At 35.7% G+C, this 15131-nt stretch overlaps 1 protein-coding gene across 1 annotated transcript; it reads right to left on the bottom strand.

The window, feature by feature from the left end:
• Nucleotides 1–798: 798 nt before the first annotated feature.
• LOC106174198 (uncharacterized) lies at nt 799–10489 on the bottom strand. The gene is made up of 5 exons (XM_013555632.2): nt 9412–10489; nt 7023–7098; nt 2983–3106; nt 2654–2834; nt 799–2399 (listed from the first exon to the last, which is right to left on the bottom strand). The coding sequence occupies exons 1-5, from the start codon at nt 9902–9904 to the stop codon at nt 2152–2154; spliced, it is 1122 nt and encodes a 373-aa protein (XP_013411086.2). The 5' UTR covers nt 9905–10489; the 3' UTR covers nt 799–2151.
• Between the last annotated feature and the right edge of the window lie 4642 nt (nt 10490–15131).

The raw sequence follows: 15131 nt of genomic DNA, 5'->3' as shown, positions 1-15131 counted from the left end.
TCATCAAAGTTATTGTAACTCTATGCACAGTATCATAGAATTATTTTGAAAGAAAATTTTGGTTTACAGAGCATCAGGGATTTCTAACGTTAGATCTATAATAAAACGATCTAAATTTACTTTTACTATCAATGCCGTTATATTACCTCCTTAAACGGAGGAGGTAATGCTTTTTGTAACCATTAGTAGGTTTGTCTTTGTACAGCACTGCTAAAAAAGTAATGAATGGATTTCGATGAAATTTTCAGGATAGGTCACGAAGGGCTAATGGAAGAAATTATTATATTTTGGTGATGATCTATTAAGAAATAAACAAATTAAATAATTTATAACGAAATTTTCAGGCTAGGCCAGAAATGGATAAAGGAAGAAATCATTATATTTTGGTGATGATTTGTTAATTAATTAATTGTTTGTCTTGGCGAAGGTCGCGCTTTCTGAGTGCTTTTCTAGTTTATTCTATTTTTTCTTGCTAACTTAAAATGCTATGCCCTGTGTAAAATTCATTCACTACTTTCAACCAGAGGCCAGGTGGGTGATGACGTCATTTTCTTTATTTGCCAAAAAATTCTTACTGTATAGTAATGTGTACAGAATAAGCCCAGAGAAATATCTGTGAATAATAGCCTACCACTCTCTTAACATTTTCCTTGTATTAAAACGCAATAAAGAATTCGTTTATGAACAAATAGGGATAATTTTTAAAATAATTCTTCACCTGAATGATTTTTATCTTGATGTAATTTTGAATGGTCACTGCCTCACAAGAATCAAACACATCACATTGCAATAGTAAGATATGTTTTAAGTATATTTATTCTGTTATTCATAGACAGTATTTCCAATTAATCAAGGAGGTAGACTTACGTATCGTTTGGCAAGATGAAGTTCATACATATTTTTTGATACACGTAGATAACTAAGGCAAAGGAACCGTTTCTTAGAAGTCAAAAAATAATTAACTGTTTGCTGATCAAGTGACATCTTTATGTACAACTGAATATTCAAACAAGAAAAAACACCAGTTTATCAATTGCAACGTTCTACACAAATATTTCATTTCACTGCCGATTACTTAGAAGATTTGCTTTAGCTGCACTGACACTGGGCGCATTCATCACGCTTGAAAACAGAGGGATGCGTAATAATCTGACTTCCACCTTCGCCTTATCAAACTCAAAATATTTTTTTCAGAAATTTTAAGTATCATTAAACGTAATACTACACAATTCCTATTGATCAAAATTCAGTGACAAAAGTTGGTATGGAGCATCAACATAATTTATAACAGACTAACAGTGTAGCGTGACTTGAAAATGACTCAGTGTTGGTAACAGGGCTTGGTATATTACCTTGGAATGCTAGGCGTGACTCTACCTAATATCATTAGCTGGCACTTGATGCTTGGATAATTCTAAATGCACGAAACAAATGGTTTCATGGCAATGATAAAACTTTTGGTGACAAAGGGAAACATCTACATCACGCACAACTTAATAAATAAATATTGGTTTATGTTACACAACATCTTATAAACAGGTATAAATAATTCAACAATAGGTCGTCTGCTACAGACAAACAGCGATCGACGCTTTTGGAGCATACGCTCATAGCAGATAAAAACTATTAGTGCATAATCTAGGAAACCTCAATGTCTAATTTTAACGGGGACTGCGTTGTTGAACAGAGGGATGATGGAATTGCAGACACCAAGATCAACATGAAAAAAAAAAAGCAACCGAGGCTTAATTAAAGAGGTAGTGCGTGGAATTGTCATTGTCTTACACTTATACATGTATTTCTTTAGGACAGTCTGCGTTGAAAGAGTTAAAATGATCTTTGCCCTAAAATTACACTTTTAAAACTAACAGATGCAAGTAACTTCCCACGTGACATATTCACAGGGGACAAAAGTAGATATCTATATTAAAAGATATCAAAGAGATTGGAGCATCAACATAAGCATCAGCATCGAGTTTGGAGCTCGATAGCTCCACGAGAACACGCTGATCATACATGCATATTTCCATTTACTACAAAAGTAACAATATCGTGCTTTATTTTAGCAGGTCTTGGTGTTGTCAACTGTCAGTGATTATCCCCACAAAGATATAAACTTTGGATAAAAATTCTAAAAATTAATTCTTCTTCTTATAAATTCAGATCATCTCGAGACGGTTGAGATTCGAGTGAAGTGTCCCTACTGTCTTCCGAATTGCCCTCAGAATCGTCCTCCACGCGAGCGTCAAGGACTACTTTTGCTGAGTATTCTTGTGCTTTGGCTCGCAGTGTTGCAATACTCTCCGTTCGAAAACTGTCTTTATCAGCTATGGAGACCGGCCTTTCACCTCCCTCGTTTTTCATTGACGAATTAACCTCCGCCGATTTTTTGTGCATCCCTGAAGAATATTCAACAACACTGCTGTATTCCTCGGAAACTCCAATGAATGCAATGTTTAATCAAAATGTTCAAAAGAAAAGTTTTTTTCGACGTTTAATAAAAAAAAACATAATAATTTAGGTTCACAATCAAATTACGATTACGTTTTGATAGCATAATTTGCACATTATTAATTACTCAATTATATGTATCAAATTTACAAGGTCAATAAGCAATAACAGTGGCCCTATACATAAACTTATTAAAACTCACCTAGCAGCCAGGGGGCGCTGTTATTTTCTCCCTCCTCTTCCGCAGATTTGATCACGGCTTCTGGCAGTGGCAGTGAGTGTCTCACCATTGCCCCGTACAGACCATATTCTGCCATGATACTGCTTTTGCCCCATTTCTTCTCGGTTTTTCGCCATTTTGCGCGTCGATTTTGAAACCAGACCTGTGAAAGAGAAATATATTGTTGAGTTAAAGAAACATCTTGCTATTATTAGGGAATTAGGGAAAAGACGCATCATTATTTTTATCTTCAGAAATCTGTAAAGCGAAGGACACTGCCACACAAATTCTATCAAGGATGCCCTCCTCACCTGTATTCTGTCTTCTGGAAGATCGGTTTTTAGCGACAAAACTTCTCTGGCATAGACGTCTGGATAATGGGCGTCCTTAAACGCTTTCTCTAGTTCGTCCACTTGGGGCGTGGAGAAAATGGTCCTAAAATACAAATGGAACGAGGTCGTTGATGTCTCTGTTAAAATCAATATATGCTGCTTTTTGTACACCACAAAATATTGTCGCCAGACTCGTAATGATTTCTTATCAAATAAACTGATGTTTGGCTAAAAAGGTTTAATAGTTTTTTTAACCAACACGTAAATACTAAATGAGCAAACGAACAGACTAACAAACAGACGAACGAACAAATAAATGAATATTCTATCTTACGCGTCAGTATGTACTTGCGAAAATGTTCAGATATACGTAAAAATAAATGAGTAAATGCATGAATAAATAAATAAATAGTTAGGTAGATTCATAAATGAATAGAACATAAGAAATTAAAGAAGGTGAGTATCGTACAGAAGGGCTGTTCTAGCTGCAATAGGTGAATCTGATAAATCCCATCCGCCGTTATATGCAGTATTACAAGGAGAAAGCTGTTTGTGAAGCGGCTTATTTGAAATGATGCAAATATTTGTTGTTTAGAATGATACAGTGAGAACTGCTTTGCTTTGTCTTTGAACTCACTGCTTTTGTTGACTTCAAATCGCAACAAGAAATACTATGAAGTGCCCGCCTTAGAAGGTATTGGGCGTGAATTAATGTCGTTAAAATATTCCGAGTTTAGGCTTTCTTTGTAAAAAAATTAAACAACATGAGCAGTTAAAAATTTAATACAAAGTTACGCTCGGTAGCTCTTTATTGCGGATAACCGCAAAGAATTTCGGTCGGACTTACCGATATTGACAATCTATGTTATGAACAGGAATGTGACGTTTTTTAATAAAAATCGAAAAAAATTCTGAAAACTGGAAACATTGTCGAAAAACCCAGGGATATTTGTTTAATGGAGTTATTTCTGCCCCATGTTCTTCTCTCTCTTACCTAACGGATTATTACTGATAATGAATGCAATACCAGGTCTCCTGTTTTGTCTAATCAGCGCAACAAATTCATAAGTATAATAAATATCACAAATACAATGTAATGGTTCATATCAGTTTTACGCATGTAGTTTTAAAATGTCACTTTGGAAAGACTGAGAGGCTTTCTAATCATGTGTTACTTCTGAAGATTTTTTGAAAGACCCCTCAGTCCATTTATCAGCGAAAAGTAAAATTGAAATTTTATTTTGATTTAACTGGTAAACAGTGCTCACCCATCCTTTTTCAAAATGTATTGCGGATTATCATCTTTTCTGAACCTAACTGAAAATCTTTCCAGAAAAAAACCCCTCAGTCTGATTCTTATCAGTGTGACCAGCATCAGGCGATCTATACTCAAAGCTCAAGTCGACATAATCCGAGACGCTGGAGTAGGCTATTCCATGATAGCTATAGAATACCAACAGCCATGCAACGTAACGCCCGGCCAAGAATGTCGGATTGAGTTTGCTTTTTGCGCAGGGGAGATAATGCGCTAAGAATTATCAAAACAATGGGCGAAGGGATTAATTAGCTAAGTTATCTGAAGGAGGGAAAATAGGAAATGTTCTTTGTGTAATTAGAGATAGCAAACACCCATCGTCTGTGATTCACTCGCAGAGTTTGCGTTCGTGCAATATACCGGAAACAAAGCAATAAATATGATCAAATATTGACCGTGATACGACGTGCGATGTTGAGGATGAAAGGAATTAGATCACCTTGTATATGAAAATTTGAACACATGTCGAGTTCGAATTTATCATCGCCGTGAAGGAAAGCACAATTTTACTGTCTTGATTTACAGCTGCCTTCATCCTCATTATCATAATCCCGTCATCGTTCATTTCTACGTCTTTAGATGGGAGAACCAAATTTCCATTGACTGAATGTCGAACATAATGACGTTATTATGTCCAAGACTGAATTCATGATAGAAAGGGCGTTCTTTATATTCCCATTTTTTCGTTGCGACATCCACGTGTTTCTTGCACAGACCCAAAGAAATCGTATCATGCATTTTTTAAAATAAAAACGAATATGTTCACAGATTCAAAATATTCTAAACGAGACAGTCAAAAATATTTAATAAAATTCAAAGAATTTTAAGGACTAAAATATTAAAAAGAATATTTTCAATACATAATTATAGAACACATTTTTATTTGCCTTTTACGCAATTTCATACCAAATCTTTTTTCAATCCATTTTACCACAATTAATGCTAAATTTATCCAATGTTTCACCTTCCAAGTTTTTCCAGTACAGTTAAAAAAAAAACTTTTTTATACTTTCTCAGCCAATAAGATACCAAAAGGACTCGCACAAGGTGACTATTAGACCAAAGTCACACAAAAAATGGCACTTCATACAACATCTTGCCAGAAGGGATTGTATAATGGACAGATGCACTTACTGAAATCACAGTGGAAATATTTGTTGACTGAAGTTGGATATGTCCTGCACTTTCGTTCATTCTTAAATGTGAAAAAAGGCGAGGCCTTCGCAAATCATTAACGCTGACACGATGACAAAATGTAATACGAATTTAATGGCCTAATATCTGACGCATAAAAGACCGCGCTGTCGCGATAATTATCAGAGTTGGAACGATTTTAGCTGTTTCGTGTAATTATGATTAGTAATTTTCAAAATTCAGCCAACTCACAAGCTGATCAACTTTTTTGGTATTCAGCCAACTGGGATTAGAGAGCTAATACTACATAGCCGGCAAATCTTATCATAATTAGACAGACGTCAGGACTCTCTAGAACTAATTAATCAAAGACGTATTAGTTTTTTTGTTGGAGTATTATTATTAAATATCACGTTTAGAGGGAAAATATTGTTCTAGATTACTGAATGCTATCTGTAGAATATACAAAGAGAATAATTATTTGCACGTAACGTAGAAGGAAATTTAAGTCCTTACAATAACAGAAAACACAAAAAGAAAATCCAAGCAATGTCATTTTATTGATATACATGTAAAAAGAAGAAAGATGTCGAGTGAGCAATTTATACTGTAGCTTGCAACAGGCTCTGGCAATCGGGGTATTCGATCAATGCATTTTTAAACCAACAGTGGGTCAATTAGGCGCGCCAGAGGTACATTCCTTCTTTATTATAAAATAATCCTTTATTAATTGCGGGAAATGTTAATCGCCTCACTGTATGCCAAGAGTTTTGTTTACTCGATAATTGATTAGCACTGTAGTCTCAAAACAAGTCGTCAGCTACAATCACAGATATACTTTCTATAAAAAACTAATTGTTATGCTCAGCCTTTTTTGATCACCAGCGACTAGCATAAATCTATAGTGTTTTCTCTTATTATTTCTTTTCGGTTTATCTGTGGTACACAAGGAAACTGATTGCTCGTAGCAAAGCGTCTGAGCGTCTGTACAATACGCGATTCTTATGTCATGAAATTGAATTATGGACAGTGGAATATAAAAACAAACAGAACGAGGAGGACACTCTGCAGTCCCTATCACTCATTCAGACATTTGATCCCATTAATATTTCACTGATAATATTTGCTTGTTTGTTCTTGAGGTGTCGTGCCATTGCGAATTTCCGGCTTGAGTTACATCCTACCATGTTAATCGGCAATGATTAGGACTTGATTGATGGCTTGTCAAGACAGGCCGATCACTGACCAGGGGAGGCGATGTGAATGGAAGAAGTTGGCAGGTTACGCAATCACGGCTAACCACTAATTGGGGTATTTCGTATTATTGAATCACGCGAATATCTACACGTCTACGAAGATTTTCTATGTATACAATTTTATTAGAATATTCTAAATGCTTATTTTGGTGATTCAATTATCTAAACAGTTACGGATCGAGTAATGTGGAAATTGTTAAAACATAGGTGAAATATTTTGAAACAAATGCCAATCAATGGAATTTCAACAAAACCATTTCCCATAATATTTGTCTAGGAATATTGACTCTATTGTAATGAAAATGGCCTCTCACCTGTGTCGCCTTTTCTTCTTTCTTTTCCCGCTCTGACTGTCCGCGTTTCCTGGATCTGTGAATCCTTCAGGTGGCCCTGTTAAAATTAAACAATTTATTAGAATTAAATGATTTATAATTGCAGAAACAACAGACAAACTTACTTTTGAACTGCAGAAATGTTATATCCTAAATATACATTAATTAAATTTAATGAGTTTTCTCGGTCATCTGTTTTTTAATTATCCGAGATAATTTGACAATTTTCACAGATAGTTTTTATGGATAAAACTCTGCATTAATCATCCTTTAAAAAGACGATGACGCTCGCATTCAAAGTAGTTCTGAAAATAAAGATAAGTCTAAATATGATTGGTGCGTATTTTTGTCTTTTCATTTGTTTTTGTTCTCTCAAGAAGTAAACTTTGGTATCTCCCCTAATTTTTGTTCTAATTAATTGATTATAGTGTACAGAGACCAAGGTCATTACGTTTTACTTACGTAAAATCGTTACATGGCTGTTGTTCACATAGTTAATTGGAATTCCAATTTCCCAGTAATTGTACAGGTTAGATATGATGGTTACAAAATAAGCCTTCTAAGTTATACATCCTATATTATTCGTGCTTTGAATAGTTAAATAACAAATTTCAGCTACATGGTCAGAAATTGTTGTTCAAACTATGTGTGACACCTTTCTATAGTTCAATCTGTAAATTATTGCGCACAATTTGGTTGGTAATTGTGTGCATTTTGGAAGGGTAATGATCCCTAACTGTCGCAAAATGCCCGCAACATAATGCCCACCGGAACGCCATGTCAGAAACCTGGGGCTAGAAACGTCTGGGATTAAACTGGCAGGTCCATGGTGGGAAAAATAACACGCAACTCTGACACATTTACTTTTCAACACATACATAAACCCAAAGGAGAACAACCAGTACCCTTATAAGTAGCTATCCATGAAAGGGGTTTGTAGAAATTAAATAAATAATTTTTTTGCAGTCTCTCTGAGGATTTCGCATATAGAAATAAAGCTGAATGTAGGCCTACTGATAATGTTGATTCTCACGTTTGCAGGGCTTTTCTGACATATCAGAAATTTATATTGAAGTATTTGGTATTAAAATATGTTAAGCATTTTCCATTGTAAGGTTGAATGATTTAAACCTCCTGCGCAGAAAAAGTCAGAAAAAAGGACAATAATTTAATTTTAGTGCTCATGCATTGGTGATATTATATTACATAAAGTTATAATGCTGTTTATTTTGACCACATTAGTAATAAAGTGTTCATTATAATTTTGCTATGAACACAACCTGCATATTGGCATATGTCATTGTAAAACAGTTATGATAAGCCTAACGTTATTTGCCTCTTGAATGAAATCTTATGAAACAGTTCCCTAGTAGACGCAAGGTCATTTTTCTCTAATTTTTGGTTGTGCAGAGTATTTTCTATTTATACCAAAAGAAACTTAAGGGCCCTGGTAAATTCTGTTCCTGGCAAAAAAAATTTACTGTTAATGACTGAGTCTAAAATTGATTGTCAAAACATTGCATCATAATTTTCAGGCTTTCGTTGTTTAATATTTACATTCAGTGGAGTAAGTATCTGAAATCTTGAAAGGAGAATGAACACTAGTGACAGCAATTTCATGAGGTTCTAGGTTTCAGCCGAAGATTTAGGACATTTATTTCAAGTTTTTTCCAACAGATTTCTGTATCAAATATCTGATTTTTTACAATCTATTTTTTGGTTCGTATGCACAAGTCGTTACCCTTATAACAACAAGCAACGGATTTCATTTCCCTATAAACGAGAGGTATATTCATAATTTATAAGCATTCTTGATTTTTAGATAAAAAAGCGGAATCATGTTGTAATTTTCTTGCAAAATAATTCTGTCTTCCACTGAGGTAAGGATTCTGGGAGTTTGACGATTGTCGACACGGTTGATGAAAATTAACGTATTTAACGAGAAGACTGTTTTAAGTGTGAACGTCATATATTAACATAATTTTTGTTTCAAACTGTATGTAAATCTGTACTCATTAAACTATTCTGAAAATACCGTGGCTAAAATGAAAAAAAAAAAAAAAAAAACTGTTAGTGTTTTGTAAATCAGTCTGCTTACTGATAATTTCTTAATAAAGGTGAAGCTCAGCTCTCAAATTATACCGCTAATTAGTTCACCAAAGTGGTTGTTGATTAAACTAATATAATCTAATAGCCCGAAAAGGTTAAAAGGGCAAAGTGAGCCTATTATGCATTGACTTTAAAATTATTAGAAATGATCGAATAAGAAGATACAGCTATAGTATGGCTCTTTTCTCACAGTCTGTTTTTACCACTTTTTTCTTTATATGTAATACAGATGGAAAGATGAAAAAATATATAAAAAAAATACCTGTAAAGACCGAAGGTTGCCTCAGACTGGGAACAAGCAATCTCTGCCCGTCGTCTCCTCGTGAGTTGGCTGCTGGAAAACTGGAGGGTGAAGCAAACGCATAGCTGTGACTCCACGTAGAGGGCACCTGCCCGTGCGAGGACTGTAAGGAAGGGAAGGTACCACTACTACTGCTACACGGCAGGTAATGGGATGTCGCCGAAGAATACGGCGGGGGACTGTGAAAGCCGTGCGAGGGTCCCATGGACCCTAAAAATATTCCTTGGGGGTTAGAGGGTTCTTCTCCCAGGCCTAATAGTTCTTCTATCGCAAAGGAAGATTTCGGCGGCGCTGCCATGTGTAAAGCATGGTGGGCAGACGGTCCGTTTACAGTGAGATTGTTGTTCCGTCGGTCAGTTACCGCTGTATGAGTGACTGGGTACGATGCTTCTATTGGACCCGAGTCCGCTGCGCAACTCGGGTAAAGTGGAAAAGAGTTAAGACTGTAACTCATCCTCGTTTGGCAAAGTAGATGGATGAAATAATTTTGAAAGTCTTGCACAAACTGGCAAAACTTAATAAGAAACCCAGATTTAATTCTCGCCTCAGTCGGTTGTTTTTTTCTTCAGTCCCGATCAGTTCTTAAGTTCAGTTAACCTGTGGTACTTCTTATTTCGGCGTTGACCACAGGTCTTCCCTGTCAAAACAAGATGTCATTTAGCGGGGATGCCTCTTATACTCTAACTGTCAAATTACTAGCATGCTCTTGCTCAGCAAATCCCCTGTCATAGCCAGTAACGTGAATGACGTGCGCCTTGTTTTCTTTGTGCCGGCTAATTCCTAGCTCCGTCAACACACAGCTAACCTGGCCGGCGGAACCTCGAATGGCGTGCGCGTCCCATGTAATTAGCCATTGTTTGAGCCTTTGATTAAACGTCCTATTGTAAACTCTCGTCGAGAACACGTTCTGTCAATCAACGTTGCGGGACTTGACGGGAACTGCGAATTTCCCGCTGTTTGGTTGCTCAACATGAGTTACTTCCAATAACTTCAACCATGTTTATCCTAGTTCCCGATTTTCCGTTTCCCGACTGAGAAATTAGGCATTTTGCCCCGCTTGGCAGTAATCTGTATTATGGATTATCGAGGCTGGCGACCATTGGATGGCCAGCTTGAGCCGATGATGACCACACCCCTACGGTGACCAATGTCTGAACAATAAAAGGCAACTACCCTGCTCGACATTGACAACTCTATCATGTGTAACGGAGAACTGTGCATTTGGGTTTCGACGTCGTCGAAAAGGTCTGTCTCCATTTTTAGAGATAAAAGATTAAAGGAAAATGAATCAGAATGAGAAGAATTGCCCTAAAACAATCAAAAAAGGGTTATAATGTTTTCGTAAACAAATTTACGAAATTCATATTTTCTATTTTATTCACGCCGCTAATGTACTGAATACAACTTTTTAAATTTAGTTAAAAATATTGAAAATCGTGGAACGACACTTTTTTTTAAGTTTAAACAGGAACTAATCCAAACAACAGAATTAAATGCGCGAAATAAAAAGCATGCTGTGCCCGTCGCTACAGAACCAAATTTGTTTGTAATTTTAATTGCTTTCAGTTCACCGAAGAACAATTCAAATTTGTCTCGTACTAAATTTGCACTGAGAACATATGGTTCATTTCCGTGAATGGTCAATTGTGATTGTGCCATATTGGCACACTTTATTATTATACAAGCGTCTTGTTGCTTTCTTTATTCCCTGCAACTCCAGTAAAAAGTTATGTCACTGATGCATTTGTTTGCACGTGATAAAAAACAAAACTTTTATCATGTCAACCCGGATTTATTCCGTATTATTAATGTTGTAATTTATTTCATTCTTCATCTCGAAATTAAGATGGCCGCCGTCTTCTTATTTTTTACTCCAAAGTGGAGTTTTGAATATCGTCTTCCAAATATGAGCTAGAGCTAGAGCCAGCTCCCAAACAGGTGGTGCGAGGGACTGTTGACGATAGATGGCGCTTGAATAGACCTCGTCTGGGTATCTTACTCCTTTGGCAAATAAGACGTTGTTAAACATTATCTTGTACTTGTGTATACAGATTAACAAATTGATTGATTGCTGGGTTCTCTTTGGGTAAGCGGAATCAGTTATCTTCATAACTGAAGTATAGATCGGAACTATGATTTATATGAAATGAAATAAAACGTACAAAAGAGGGAATATAGAAAATGGGAACATAGAAAAAATCCGACTAGCGTTTCTTAACCGTTCTTCAACTCCAAGCAAAGATCTTATATGAAACAATTTTCTTTTCTGTATATATGACCTCTGCTATGACACGTGTAACAAGGCGCACTAGAAAGAAAATTGTTTAATTAGTGAGTATTAGGGACAAGAGAAACCATTGACAAGTCAACTAGTAACAATTATTCTCGATATCTCTCTTGTATTAAGTGTTACCCAAAGTGTAGTTTGTCACCGTGATATACCGTATACCTTTGTCCGTTGGCGTCGTGTTTTTAATTTTTTTCATATCGCGTCCGTGGCGTTCTACTGGGAGTAAATTAATTCACTAATTTTTTGCCGGTTTGCGCTACCTTAACTGAACTTTTCTTTACGTCGTGCATTAGAAATAACACTGCCATGGTTATATGAAAGATCCTGATGCACGTGCGTATGCACATGTCAATGCCGCAACCCTTGTGTTGTTGCTGATTTAATAGATATAACTAAACCTACACCCTATGTTCTGTCCTTGCATCAAAATTCACGAATCTTACTGATTTGTATTTGCTTCAAAGAAGGTGTTTGTTTAATCATTTCAAACACAGCTTTTAAGCAGTTCAAATCAAGACAATGGTAGTAAAACTTTGTCACCTCTGTTTATTCATCAGCAGAGATATAAAAATATTGTACATATAAAGTTAATAGGGTCTAGAACTACCAATTACCATATCAAGCTCATCAAACAAACCAATTTCTGACCTTTGAAACTAAAATTCATGAATGAAAAAGCTGCACTATTATACATATTACTACATGTGCACTTGATTATAAGTGAAAGAGTGGGCTTAGATCAAGATCGTTTTTTAACAATTTTTTTATCTAATAGAGACAACAAGGTATGAAAACCAAACTGATATCAAGTATTCATATAAGATTCATATAAGATGATAAATTTTACACCAGTACCTGCTTTTTTTTTTTTTTTTTTTTTTTTTTTTTTTTTTTTTTTTTTTTTTGCTTTATGGGCGCCTCGCGAAGATGAAGAAATAAAAAAAAATCCACCAACAAAAATTTTATCTTAACGTGTCGAAGTAAACTTCTTTGAAAACACAGGCAATCAAAAAAAAATTTACATAAACCGTTTGATTTTTTAACACAATTTATCACGTTTTAAATGTGTTGATTTCTGTTTCTATTTTGATTCCTGTCAATTCAATAAAAATATTAATAAAGTTTGTAAAACGTAAGTCAAATGGGCGACCATTCGTTTTATGTCAATAACAATATATACTATGCAAGTATTTTATATGTATCCTAACTTTAAAAAAAACTTCAGTTGTGTAACACTTTGAGGTAAGACACCCACGGTGTCAGGAAACTCCAACGTTTTTTTTATTTCAAACTTTAACTTTTGTTTTTTACCTCCGCCAAGGAGGTTATGTTTCCACCCGTTTGTTTGTTTGTCTGTCTGTCTGTCATCAACATAACTCAAAAAGTTATGGACGATTTTGATGAAATTTTCAGGAACTGTCAGAAGTGGGCCAAGGAACAGGTGATTAGTTTTTGATGGTGATCCGGATCACTATTCAACCAATAATCAATCAATAATCAAAAATAAAAAAATAAATCATTATAGAATGAAAATTTAGGGATGAAACGGCATTGAGTGGAGACTTTGCTGCCTTGACGGAGGTCTGCGCCCTAGTGGTGCTTTTCTAGGTCCCAGTTGATGATTTTTTTTGGGGGGGGGATAAATTTTACATAGATATAAAAAACGAATGTATGTAACCCGAACCTTGCTTCTAGGCCACTGTACATCAAATGCTCAAAGCTGATATACAGGTACCTATTATATGATGTAGGGATAGTCTCCGACTGAGCGCTCAGGACGAAGCGTCCAGCGAGGATATGTTTACGACATTTTGAAAAGTTTTAAACTAGTGAATAGTTTTGTATTACAATTGTTGCATTTATCCATTTAAATGCAAAATGAATGAATGACCCTAGCGATGACTGTCTAGCGATCGAACAATTATTTAAAGGCCAGGGGCACGTTACGGGGGCGATACACTGTGATTCACGGAATTATCGACGTTATCGAAATTAGGTAACGGTACCTACAGGCTTAGCTAGTGGTATTTTTGAAAACAAACAGACTTGTATTAAGTTGGGAATTTATCTTCAAAGCTTCTTGTTGCTTCTCGTACGTAAAAAAGAAATACTTTGACACACACCGTGTTGTTACTTTTAATGAGATATCTCCCAGCCTCGATCTGAGTCAAAATAGCATGAGTAAGAACTCATATCTGCCGTGATAAGGAATACATTGAGCAAGTTTTTCTTTCTTTTTTCACTAATACACCCCCTTCTTCCCCGCCCCTACGCTCCAAAAAGAAAGAAAGAAAGAGAAAAGAAAAAAGTCTGGTTTGATGCACATGTCAAATAGCGTTATTCATTCATTTCTCTAGAATGTAAAAACCAGCTGTAGACAGTTTAACGATACGGATTACTGCCTGATTAAAGTTTTCACACCCGCTCTCTACATGTGAGACCCCTTTTCCACCTAATTGCTTCACTTTCCCACTATTGTATCCATTGTAGAGATATAATTCACGATCACTTTAGGAGTACAAAACACGATGGGATAAACACATCTTAATTGGAATCTTTAGCCTCCTAATTACCATTTTAGATGTCAAATCTTTTCTTTCTGACACTCCTTTCAAGATGCATACAACACTCAGTATGAAGCTTAATTGCGACTCCCGTGGAGGGATACAAAACTCCCTGCGGAGGAATACAATGATGTGACATAAATTAGACCCCTTCCCAATCGCACACGGGATCAGCCTTTCATCCTTCTCTATTGACTTCTAAGAAAACGTGCAGGTGATGAAATATTTTCGGCTAGTTCCAGCACGAATGCGAATACCTGTCACAAACTGTGAGACAGCTTTTTCGCGGGTTTGATAGTGAAAGTTTCGCCCGTCACAAATGCCAGATTTTATAAACAGAACATGTAATTTAGACATTTCTTACTTAAATATTTATGTTCAGTCTTACATTTTGATAACTATAACTGTTCGAAAAAAATGAAGTACAGAAAATGTATTAATTCAACAGATCTTAATCAAATATCAGTGTGTCATATCAAATGTTTGGTTGTTGTTGGGTAGCCGAAAACAGTCTAAGAGACGTACGTGAATGAAATACAAAATGGACAAAAATACCATTTGACCAAACATCATTGTATTACAATATTGGTTTGAAACTCCATCAGCAGGATCTGACTTATGTTGGAAATGGATTAGAGGCAAAAAATGATGGGAACTCTACGGTTTACGTCAGACAGGGAAAAAACTGCCCCAGCTCTCTACATCTGTTCACCCTCTCTGATTTTTTTGTTATCATATTTTTTATTGAAGAAATACTGTAAAGTTTCATGTTACTGCTGAAACTGAGCCACCCATTTGAGATTTAACTGAGGTCCCCTAGTCTATGT

This window comes from Lingula anatina, chromosome 2 (assembly GCF_051362555.1).
Source record: "Lingula anatina isolate TDL-2025a chromosome 2, LinAna3.0, whole genome shotgun sequence".
NCBI classification, from domain to species: Eukaryota; Metazoa; Brachiopoda; class Lingulata; order Lingulida; family Lingulidae; genus Lingula; species Lingula anatina.
Note: the sequence above shows the minus strand (reverse complement) of the source record. Positions and strands in the feature narration are given on the sequence as shown.